Below are 12546 nucleotides of genomic sequence, written 5' to 3'. Positions count from 1 at the left end.
TAACTTATTTCATATATTTTATTACATTTTTCGGTCAAACATATTGTATAAAATTTTAAGCAATCTTATTTTTATTTTTAATATTTATTTGAATATTTCAACAAAGTTTGTATACATATATATATCCCATACTTTATTCTATATAACTTCTTTTATTTGGGGGGCATTCGATTGTGTTCTGAAATTGTCCCCAAAAAAAAAAAAGGTATTGAGCAAGTTTCCTTTATCTTACCCATGATCCTGGTTTGTAGTCCTCCAGTCTTAAACATGAGACTCATTCTGTAATGGAAATTGTACTATAAAATGAGTCTTATATTTAATATTGGAGAAATATTAATAAAAAGAAAAATTGGTTAAAAATTCCTGATTAACAAATTAATTTTTTTCAATTAAAGGGTGGCCACTAACAACATACAAAATTGAAGCCATAATCTGTTCATTCTAAAAAAACATCGATATGAAATTAAACTCACAATCTCCTAATAACAAGACAACATCAATGCCTCTCTGGTTTCAGGGAAGGGTTAAATTGTTACAATAAAAAAGGATTAATTTTCCCTAAATAAAACTTTGATGCCAATTATTGCATGACCTGAAAATTGTCCACCAAATTTGCATTATAACAACAAATAAGTTTCACCATATTGACTCGTGCACCTATTCATGTGGTTTTATAAAATATTTATTTTATTTTCGTATAATACAATCAAATTTTTATAATTATTATAGGAGAATTCCATCCATCATTTGGCCCTTCCTCGTGCTTTGTTTCTTTCTTATTCAGTTTGGGGTGTTTAAATTAACTTTTCAGAAATAATTTTACAGTATATGAGATAAGTATGTGATAGAGATTTTGTCCTGACTTGTATTGAAGCATTTTTTTTTTTTAGTACTTTTAAGGCATCCCAAACACCTTGGTCCTTATAGTCTATCTGTTTTCCAAAACGATCCCTGTATATTTTGTCTATTTCAACTTTAGCTCTTTCGGATTTAGACTCTAATGGTCGCTAGATTCATAAACCATGTTACCCTATAGGATCTCACCAATTTTGATGTTTTTTCTGAAACAGAGCCTGATTCAGTTCATCAGTTCATGCAGCTCTGAAATGAAGAGCCATGGAGGCTGAACTTGAAGCTTCCTTTTGAAGGATAGAGCAGCATTAAAGGAAAGAAATGAGTTACTGGAGGTGGATCATTTAAAAAGGACACGAAGCAGAGACCTGTAAGAAAGAGAATTCAACTAGAACTTGGAACAGACCATGGTAAGAATTTCTAATGTTAGAATTGTCTTGACTATTGCTGCAGCCTGCATCATTTAGTTGGGAAGTAAGACAATTAGGTCATGTTTGGTATTTGGGTCTCAATTTTGATGGATTGGGAATGGAAGTAGGATTGGGTGTGAAAGTGGGAATAGGAGTAGGAATGGATATTTTGGTATGAAAATGTTAATCATAGGATTAAATTTTCAATACTACCTGTCCACTTCCCTCTATTGTATTCTCCAGTCTCACAATCCAACTTTAAGCAATAAGTTATCTCTCATCAAATACTTTTTTAGTAAACTTTCTTAATTTCAATTATAATCTCAATACTCCTTACCAAACAAAACTTTAAAGTTGTTAATAGTACATTGTTGAATGGTAAGAAGACGATTATTATATGGGACAACCTTAAAACTTTATTGACAAAGAAAAACTCAAATCATATGGGCAAACTCCCACAGGCTTTCTATGGGTTTCTTATGATAAGCTACGAATTACTGTTTTTATCATTAGTATATGTAGAGACATCTTGACAAAGGTAGCCATTTTTTTGCTGTTTCCCTTCAAAGATTTGGGTCCAATACACTATTTATAGTTTTATACAGAGACAGATCAGATATTGGGGCCCTTAAGAGTACAAAAGCTTTAGCTTCTGAATCCAGTTTTCCATGCCAGAACCGAGGGACAAAGTCATTTGGGCCTTTATGTTGTATCATAACAGCAAGTAGGAGATTGTTTAGGGTTAGGAGAAGCCTTGTCTCATACTAGATGACAGGCTTGGAGTGATATCTATGGTTTGAGGGGGCGTGTTAGAGCAGCACTGTAGTTCTATATTTTTCCTGTGCTCTGTTTATTTCCTGATTCCATTACTTTTATGGTTTCACTTCACATCGTTGATGAGAAGCGCTATTGTATATTCAGCAGCAACTGTTTTAGCATATTTCCCCTTCTCACTGCATAATCCTTTCAGCAACCTGCTTGACTGCTCTCAGTTTCACAAATGCACCTTTCTAAGTAGTTTGTGTGATCCATACACTAAATCCTAGTCCCTCTAGAAATCAATTTTGCCTTATTTGCCTTGGTTTTTGTGGTTCCCTTGAGTTTTTGAAGCAAAGTCATCAGAAAGAAGATTTGAAATAGAAATGAAGAGATGGAAGAATGACACCAGCATAATTAGAAGCAAATACGATATGATTGGCATCACATTACACAAAACCAAATCAGCCCCTAGACCTATACCCCCCACCCCAAAAAAAAGGGCCCCTAAGATTAGAACTTGGCACATGATTTCCAAAAACCAATCAGCCAGAGGGTTCTTTAACAGGAAATCAATAGCCAAGAAAACTACAATCTAAGAAGCATAATCTTCTGACTACAAAGAACAAAGCTTTGATAACTACACATAAAACAATGAATTGCCCCTCTGGAAAAAAATAAATATAACCAAGTCAGTTTCATTAGCAGAAACCGGTGACCACTAGAGATCCGAGCAAGATTTTCCCCCCGCTTCTTCATCGCCTCACTTCTTCACCATTATAATTTCTTGTGGAAAGAAATTCAAGTAAATTCAGTCTAAGAATAATATGCCAAGTTGCCAAATCAGTCAATTATAAAGATACACATAAACATATCAAATAGATTATGTGGATCCCTATGACTGACTCAGTGTATATAACCTTTAATAGAAAGGATCTGCCCAAGAATTTCCTCCTTTGAATTATGCTAATCTGCAATACCAATGGCACCAAAGTAAAGGCTTGGTTGAAGAAATGATTTGGGATCAAGACCTGCCGGGCCTAGATGATTCTGGTAAGTCATAATGCATTTTTTATCGTCGTCATCTTCTTCGCGGGTTTTCTGATTAGTGTGTGCACCATACATTCACAATATGGCCTCTGCGATTCCAAGCTTGCCACTGAGGTATAATTGTGTAGGAATATCCCATTTGTGGATGTTGGAGACCGTGTCTGGTTGTGACAGGGTCAATGAACCAGTCAATGCTAGCAAAGGTTCAAATAATAAAGTTTGGTTCTCACTTTTTCTTTCCTTCTCTTTCCTCATTTCTTCTAGCAACTCTTTGCTGGTGTCGATACCTGATAAGGATTCAGGGGCCAAAGGCCAAAAATGATCGCATTCACAATTCAGATCTTTAAGGTCGTTCAATCATTACTGCTTAATTTGGCAGAGCAAACTTATATGAAATTAATGCCTTACCTGAGAGGTATCCACCATGGACGTAGCCATTAAATCTTTCACTTGTGTGCTCTCCAGTAAAGAAAATGCGACCTACTGGGGCCTGAAGCATCCCGAACAGATGAATAAATAATTGGAAAAAAGAATGTCTTGTTTTTTGTGTTTAGATGCACAAAACGACATGTAATAAGGCCAGTAGAACACCAAACTACATAGAGACTAGAAAACCATAAATGATGTCCTAATAACAAATTGATTTTGAATCTCAAATATAAGCGAGTTACTGTATTCGATCATAACGCAGATATTTCTTTTAACTTAATGTTTTATGAATGATTCTATTAAAGATGATCTTTCACAACTCTTTCTCGTTGTGCAAGACCTCGTAGCAAACATGGGGATTTTTACCTAAATTTTGTCTCGTTTCTATGGAAGCTACAGTCCACTACCTCATTTTTCTTTTCCGTTTACTGGCTATTTAAAGTGAAAGCAAAGGAAAAAAATGTATATTAATGATAGTGTGGACAAATTCATGACTTCTCATTTTCGGCATTTGCTCCCCTGTGTGACAAGGAAGATTAGATGAGTTGCTTGATACAAAAACCAGAGTGACGAGAGTGATCATTACTTAAAATAGCCAGCTGTTAAGTTCCAAGTCATACTGTTTGTCTTCACATGCAACTTCAGAACAGAACCTAAAAGTGATAACATGCCTTGATAATTTCAGCAAAGAACACATCCAAACATATTGAACGCGAAAATCAAACCTGAATATTATGCACAATTTGCGGGTTAGAGATAATGGGATAGTTGCTGTAGCTGCCACGCTGGAACCTATTATTCCACCAGCGGGGAACAAATATATCAATGGCATCTGGTATGTTGGGTCCAAACATGTCCATAAGAACCGCCATAGCTTCTTTTAGGGTCTCTTGATCAGATTGAGCTTCTACACGTTTCGATTCCTCATTTGTCAATGTCACAACCAATATGTGGGAACCAGGGTAAGCATTCTCCATGTGCTGATGACAAAGCAGCAAACCGTCAGATAATTAGGAGATTTTGATGAGCAAGTACAGTGAATAAATAATTAAATATCAAGGCCCATCCAAAAAATATTATGATTGCAAATCCAATTATTTACAGTAATGATAGATGATTGATGCTCAGTTGCTAACATTCAAAGTCAATGCATATTGATAAAAAGAAAAAAAATGAAAGCAAATATTCCGGACTGTACTGAAATAATGCGATAGCCAAGTAGTGTTAATTTTTCATCATCAAATAAATCGATTCTTCTCCTATTAAATAAGCATTTCCTAGCTTTGAAATATGGGCATATTACTTAGTATTTAAAACAAACAGTAGATGGAAAAAGTGAGTAAGAAGTTCCCGTTACGAAACCAATACAGACAACTCCAATAAAATACCAACTTTACATACATCATAGGGGAATAAACAATAAAAAAAAAGGTAAAAATTTTCAATATATGCCGTTATCCCCACAATGGTATGATTTAATTACATGAGACAAATCGAAGTAGTTGCAGCTAAGAATGTTTAAAACTATGTGCTCTTCTACAAAAGTCAAATTTACAACTTTAAATTAAAAATCAGAAGTCTTGGCGTGGCTGACTCATCTTTAAGCAAAGATTGAGGGGTAGCTAATATTAAATCTCCATATGAAAACAAAAGGGATATTTGAATCGATAAGCCTTTGGCCTTATTATCTTGAATTCTTGGACGAGAGGAATAGAAAACCCAATTAGAGGTAGATGAAACAATGAACTGCTTATGAAATTCTATTTTTAACCATGAATGGGCAAACTAGAATTTATGCAACAATTTCGATTTCCCATTATGTGAGAAACCAATTTCTGAAAATCTTCCCTTCATTACTTGGAGAAACAAAATACCCAGCAGGCAAACAAAATAGTGTGAAATACAGGATGGAAGGAAATGACACAGCTGGCAACGATAAAGGAGAATTTCTACCAAACCTGCCAAAATGTGTAATAGCCTCTCCGCTCGTGAGCATAAATGAAGAATTCCTTTTCGGGTCCACTTGGCCAGAACTTGTCCGGAAACTTCAGAAAGATTTTAGTGTAGACCATGACATCACATTTCTCTATGGATTCCAATTTCCACCTCTGTTTCATTGTTTATATTAAACATAGTCGTGTTAAAAATACAGAGAAGTATCATGTACAGCAAACCAAACATACTAGGCACGTCAAAGATTTCATATAAATATATCTAGACACATACACACGCAGTTTTCTTCCTGTTTCTTTTTTCTTTTTTGCCAACCACGCTCAGTCAGAACATAACTCTATATTATCATGTGCATTTGGCGTTAGTATTGGAGAAGAGATTCTTCTCAACTGCTTGAAAAAAATAATCTATGTGATATTATTTTGAAACTGCACAAAACATTGTACTAGTAGACTATTACAGCATAGAAGTTACAATCATTTATTAAACTTACAAGAAAAATTACTATATTGTTATTATTATTGAATGAAGTTTTATTATAAGTATTTGCAATTTGCATCTGCAACTGATAAAGTTAAAATGTTTCAAGCTTAAAAAATAATTTGCATATATAATGATGATATCACGACCATAAATGCAGGTTGGCGCCATCCTCCGACCATGTGGTCATCCGATATTTGCCCACAGTGAGAGGGTTAACATGAGACCTTCATTAACGAAAGACTGTGGATCAACTATACCGGGGATCAAGCTGTCCCTGGTTTTTGAAAAGGAGGACTCCTCGAAATCATATTTTCTTGCGTCATCAATCAGAGAGCTTCATTTAATACGAGGCCTAGCTATCCCTATGTTTTGACTTTCCCAACTAGATGACTAATACTATTAAAGACTGTGGACCACACCCTAAATATCAGTATGAAAATGACGGAAACTCCCATTTTAGGGACACAAACAAAAGCAAACCCAACAGATTCCTCCATAGTGTTGGCTCCTAGTAGATGTTCCGATCAGATGAAAATTGAACCGGAATCTCTTGCTTTTATTTGGAATAGATTTTACAAGTCTGATAGTACAAGTGCTATATTTTAATGTTTTGCTACTAAACTTATCTTTTGATTTTAATTACTGAATTACTAGATTCAGCTTGCAGGATTCAATTTGTTTAGAATAGTCTTCAGCCAAAAACAAAATTTTGATTGATGGACTAGATTTTCATTTTGATGCCCCCCAGTACCCTAAAAAGATCAGGGTGATGACTACCAGAGCCACATATTCAGGACCAATAAGTCAGTTCCACACATCTCTAATAGTATTTGTAGAATTTGTCGAATTGTTAATTAATAATACAGGGGGACCTGGGGATGGGAGACAGGAGGAAAGGAGGTTATTATAAAGCGGAGACTTACAGGTAAGGGCGGGTTGAAGGCAATGAGCTCGCTTTGGAGAACGCCAATACTAACAGATAGAACCACGTAGTCAGCCTCGAAAATGCAACCATCCTCCGTTATTACGGTAACGCCACTTCTCGAGTGCTGCAATTCCCGGACGACCTGCACGAAACCATGCAAAAAGATTCAGTCAGATATTCAGCCTGATATTATCGAATTAATGTGTCGCTGTGTCAGAAATGAAGGTTCTTCTGCTTTTGTTATTTGTGCAAATATCATCTAATTTTGTTGTGATAAATAAATATCATCTAATTTTAAAAGTACTAATATTAATTCCAAATTTCTACCAAAATTATAAGCATTTATCAAGGTGTGAAATAATACAAAAATCCAAAGTCTGCAATTCCCGGACGACCAATAACTATCCCCTAAAAAAAAAAAATCACACAGTTAATAAAGTAAACCAAATTACAAAGGGATAAAAGTCCACGTGATTCTCAATAGTCAAAGCCAAAAGAATCTGTGCACTGTAGAATTTGGAATCAATATGTAAATTCAGAAAAGAGATTCTTTTTCTCAGAGGTCGAAATGGAGTATTGATTTCAAGAACAAAGCCATATGGCCAAAATTTACCGCGCGCAATATTAAATAAGGTAATGTTCCCAAAATCACGAAAATCACAGGAGAACATGGTACGTTCGCTTCTCGCCTTTCAGCAATTGACGGAGGCCTAATCCAGCGAGATTCGTACGAGGTCAAAAACAATATGCAAGTAGTACATATATTGAGGATACTTCAACTCAAACTATTATGCGGGCAACTGGATCCGCGGTGTGTATTTAAAACACTAAAACCTCCGTGCTTCTTCTTCCCTTTTTTTTTTTTTTATAAACAAAACCCCCCGTCTTATTGTTGCTGTGTCAATTCAAATAGTGCGCACGGTTACCCAAATCAGGACTTTGGGGTCCATGACTTTATGACTTAAAAGACTTGGAAAAGTCTAAATAGAGATCAAAAATAATTTGTGGGTCACATTGACCCTGAGCATTTCCCCCCAATTTTTCTACGGAAGTATGTTCTTCAAAAGGTTTCGTCGTTTCTATCAGCCTGTAACCATTCAAAAAAAATCTAGTACTATGTCGTAAAGGTCAACGACCATCTGAAATCCACCTGCGCTTGGCGCTGCCTCAAGCAACCAGCAATTACTCAAACGACGAAGAAAATGCATTCCAAGGAAAAAAGATCTCTGAAAAAAGCCGTGGTCACTAATCCCCAGCGAACAGTGGCCTGTGGCTGCGGCTATACCCCGATCAAACAGTACCGGGATTTAACTCAAAATAACATCCGGTGAACTTCCACTTCTTGGATTTCCTATTTTTCCAAAATATTATGTTTCTTTCTACATGGCGAGTAACCAAAATGAAAATACACAATTAAAAGTAAAATTATATATATAAATAAGGGAAATTAAGTAGTAGCTACAGTACAAAATATAGAAAATTTACGATACATATTCATTTTAAATAAATTAAAATCAGTAAATATATTAGTATATTTTAGTGACATATTTATTTGTTAGTGAATCGATTTACCTCTCCCTCTGATTCACTGCATTCCTAGAATCATTTTAAATCAGCATACTTTTTTATAATTTTATAAAAAAAATTTATGTCCTTGTCCAAAAAGCTTATCTTCGCTTCGCTCACACATTAGTTAATTATTAATCGAATAGAATAATTCTGCATGGTAGAAATCTAAAGTAAAATTATTTGTTACGGAAATATACCGTAACTTATCTCCGGAAAAAAAAAAAACACTCAAAAGGTTTAAAAAAAAGTGTGAGAGTGACAGATATCTCTCAAACATAATAACATCTTTTGAAAAGTCATTATCCGCAAACCCCAAAAGTGGGCCAATCAAGCTTCAGTAACCCGAGAAAAAAATAATGAAAGCCGGGGGCATTCTAACAAAGACAAAATTTTAAATTTTTCTTTTCAACCGCTTATTTATTCCGCTCTCAACAAATGACGTATGGCAAACAGACAAAGAACTTTTCTCTGTGAATATCTCATATTATTCATAAACCAGATTCACAAACAAATAAAATTGAAGGTACTTTAGTATAATAAAATTTCTTAATATAGTGTTGTTTGAAACTTTGGATTGAAGAATCTGACGAGAGAAATCAAATATAAGTAGGTTCATCAGGGGAAAAAGAGAATAGCAGTATTTAGAGGAGAAATATGGAGGGCGGGGCCCGCAATTTCTTTCCTCCCCAACATGCTGGAGAAAATGGAGAAATAACGTACTAACGGACGGATAAGACTAGGAGGTTAGCATTGCATTCCAAATTTTATCTTGATCAAAAATTAAAAAAGAGTAAATTAACTGAATTTCACCATTTCCTAAATTTAGCTCAATTATACTGGATTTTAAAAAATTTCAATTTTATACATTCCAAAAATTTAATGTTTTATAAAACAATTGACTTTTTTTATAATATAATGTTATGGTATTTATTATAAAACAAAAAATTAAAAAATGCAGACAAAAATATTAAAAATACGAGAAGAGAATAAATTATTTTAAAATAATTGTATATATTTATCCAAATTTTCACCATAATTAAATTAGCGAAAGGACTTAGTCAAGTACCTTGTTAAGCTTGAGGCGATCGTCCAAGATTACACCGTCTGAAGTGAAGAGAAAATCTTCAGCCATTCTGTAGAGCAGATGCTCATACCCTCGTTCATCCGCAACTAAAAATTCTCTCTCCCCGAAATCTACGTATGTAGATATTGGTTCCACTTCTGCACCCAAATTCCCAGTCTATTATTCACCTTATTTTAGTAAAAAGAAGGGAAAAAAGAAACGGCAAACGAAACAGAAGGGTTACCGAGGACTTATTTTATAGTGCAAAAATATAAATGTATAAAACAAATTCGTTAAAAATTAAAAAGCATCTGCTGAGCTGGAAAAGATTTGAGGATTGAATAATTTGACAAAGTCACAGCCCCACACATCTCAATTTCTTTTGCTTTCTTATTTCTGTCATATGGAAGAGAAACCAACAGTAAAAACAAAAACTCAATGTTGAAGTAAGTTGCGAACTGACCTGCCATTTCGAAATCATGTAGGATAAAATCAATGGCCAGCTCTATGGGGGTCTTTGGCGACCTGAAATGATACATTAGAAAGCGAGACTCAGACTAGGAATATTTAGCTAACCAATCATACATTAACAACCAACCACGTTAACTTACGAAGGAGACTCTGTTATTTTGCTGACATCACCACCGTGATCGGCATCCTGGTTCTTCAGCTTCTGAATCGCCGAGTCCACCGCCTTTTTGTAGGAGTCGGCAGCGATTCCACTCGGAAAGATTTTCCCGCTGCAAGTCGGTGCGCAAATTCAGTTAGATTCACTGACAGAGTGATTTGAAATTGTACACCAAAACCACAATCCAGAGCAGTAAAAGGCAAAAAAGAACGAAAACGACTATAACACTCAAATGCGCCACTGTATCGGAAATTATCGGAATAAGCGACTCGCCACCACGGCGCATAAAAGACGAAAAACGGCACTAAATTGTTCCGGCAAAGTAATGAGCAAATAGGAATGGCGGAAATAGCAAGGGTAGGCCGTTTTGCAGACCTGCGATCATAAATATTGTAGCGCGCATTGCTGTAATCAGAGAAGCAGGTTCGGAGGCCAGATTTGGCAGCGAGTTCCCAAACAGGATTAGACTCTTTGCCACCAACTCCGGCGATCCACCCAGCTCCGAGCTCCACCGACACGCCTCCGAAATTTTCCTTCCGGATCCTACCGCCGATACGGTCGGAGGCCTCCAGAATCACCAGGTCTTCTATTCCGTTCTCGGCTAAAACTTTTGCCGCAGAGATACCTTTCGTACAGAGAAACTAAAATCAGAACAAAATGAATTCACAATAACCGCGTGGTCAGAGGTGGAAGGATTGATCGGCAGCGAAGCTCTCACCGGAGATACCAGCTCCGACGATGATGACGGAGGAGCGAGAGGGTGAGTCCATGTATCTATGTGCGGAAACAAGAAAGAGAGAGATTGAATACGAGTGGAGGAAGAGAGCAAACGCGATTAGTTGGAGGGGAGCAAAAATAGCGCGAGTCGGTTTTTATAGCTCTTTTCTCTGTATTTTTTTTTCTTTTTCTTTTTATTTTTTGCTGTTTTATTATTTCCAAATTGAGAAGTGAGAACAGATGACCTTCCCTGACGTTTCCTGCTCGCTTTTACATTTTTCTCAGGAGCCCAATTTTGACATGCCTTGACTGACTGAAACCATTGTCTTATTCATCTAAATAAAAAAATTAAAAAAATTTTTAAAAAAAATCTTTTGAATTTTAAAATCTTAAACCAAAAATTACTACAAAAATATATGGTAATTTGCTTTTTAAGTATAGTTAAATATTTTTTTAATATAACTTAGAGGATTTTCAAATCATTTTGAGTTTAAAACTAATTTCTATCAAGCTGAGACGTTAAGGTAGAAACCTTCCCAACAAGTGCGCTTTTAAGGATTTAAAGTTGTATTCTTCTCCTTAAAGTGGTCAAACCACTTATCATCCCAACCAAAGGCTTGTTGATAAATATAATTAATTGTTATTAAAGTATAATAAACAAAACTGATTTGAAATTTTAAAATTCAAAAGCTATTTTTTGACATTTTCTAAAAAATATCTAATCTCATTAAAAAATAAAAAAATTCAAAAAAAAATCCTTGAATTTTAAAATTGAACTTTCAGAATTTAAACTTGTATTCTCCTTCTTAAAAAAGTAAAACTACTTACCATCTCAATTTGTTGATAAATATAATTAATTGTTATTGAAGTGTAATAAACAAGACTGATTTGAAATTTTGAAATTCAAAAGCTATTTTTTAAGATTTTTAAAAAAAATAATTATCTAATTTTATTAAAAAAATAAAGAAAATTTGTTAAAACAATTTTATTGTCCAAAAATACTTAAGTGAGTATCCAAGTTGCTGAACGAACGCAAATCATATTTAGCAAGTAACATTCTTTTTCTTTGCTCCAAAAAAAAAAAAGTAACATTCTCTTTCGAATTTATGTAATATATTTTTAATTATATGTAAATGTTTTTATTTTACACATAACTAAACATAAATTGCATACAGTTAAAAGAGTGGCATCTACGGAATACAAGGCATTAGCTATATTTTAGTCCTTGAACAAATTTAAGTACCTTTGTAGTTTGTACAATGAATTTCGCAAAAGTTCAACAATTTTCGTTGAAAATCATTCCCTATTTTTCTTTCTTAAATATCGCAATGGTTGGATTAACTTTAAGTATTCCATAAATACACATATTTATATATTGTTTAAAAGTTTTTTCAAATATACTATTTATATACCATAAACGGTGCTAATTAATTTATGAATTATATAATTACTTTTATATAAAAGATATTTTTAAAATGATAATAAACCATACTAAATTTTATAAGTTATATTAAGAATATTCAAATTTTATATTTTAGTACATAAAAATTTTGTGAGAAAAAGAGATAACATGAATTCTTCTCAAACTATATATATTTCATGTGCATTGTAACCCTTTCTCAAAGTAGCCATACAATTTTGGTTAAAAAAAAAAAAAAGTAGCCATATAATTAATGACTCGTCGATAACTTAGGTTTTTTCCTTTTTTGCC

At 34.3% G+C, this 12546-nt stretch overlaps 1 protein-coding gene across 1 annotated transcript; it reads right to left on the bottom strand.

Annotated features, from left to right (window-relative positions):
• Positions 1 to 3143: 3143 nt before the first annotated feature.
• Positions 3144 to 10935, bottom strand: LOC114740528 (polyamine oxidase 1-like). Its single transcript, XM_028928689.1, has 10 exons — positions 10837 to 10935; positions 10494 to 10743; positions 10102 to 10230; positions 9954 to 10015; positions 9494 to 9648; positions 6857 to 7000; positions 5456 to 5605; positions 4223 to 4477; positions 3477 to 3558; positions 3144 to 3355 (listed from the first exon to the last, which is right to left on the bottom strand). The coding sequence occupies exons 1-10, from the start codon at positions 10886 to 10888 to the stop codon at positions 3144 to 3146; spliced, it is 1491 nt and encodes a 496-aa protein (XP_028784522.1). The 5' UTR covers positions 10889 to 10935.
• Between the last annotated feature and the right edge of the window lie 1611 nt (positions 10936 to 12546).

Source organism: Neltuma alba, unplaced genomic scaffold (assembly GCF_004799145.2).
Source record: "Neltuma alba isolate B1F8T4 unplaced genomic scaffold, ASM479914v2 tig00003167_pilon, whole genome shotgun sequence".
Classification (NCBI taxonomy): domain Eukaryota; kingdom Viridiplantae; phylum Streptophyta; class Magnoliopsida; order Fabales; family Fabaceae; genus Neltuma; species Neltuma alba.
This window is presented reverse-complemented; position numbering and strand designations above follow the sequence as displayed.

Excerpts from the sequence above, each read along its gene's own strand:
- LOC114740528 (XM_028928689.1), bottom strand. The coding sequence starts at position 10,888 with ATGGACTCACCCTCTCGCTCCTCCGTCATCATCGTCGGAGCTGGTATC. Across the intron at positions 5,606-6,856 it reads CCTTCAACCCGCCCTTACCT|AGGTGGAAATTGGAATCCAT; the intron begins GTAAGTCTCCGC and ends ACAATGAAACAG. Across the intron at positions 4,478-5,455 it reads GCTATTACACATTTTGGCAG|CACATGGAGAATGCTTACCC; the intron begins GTTTGGTAGAAA and ends CTTTGTCATCAG.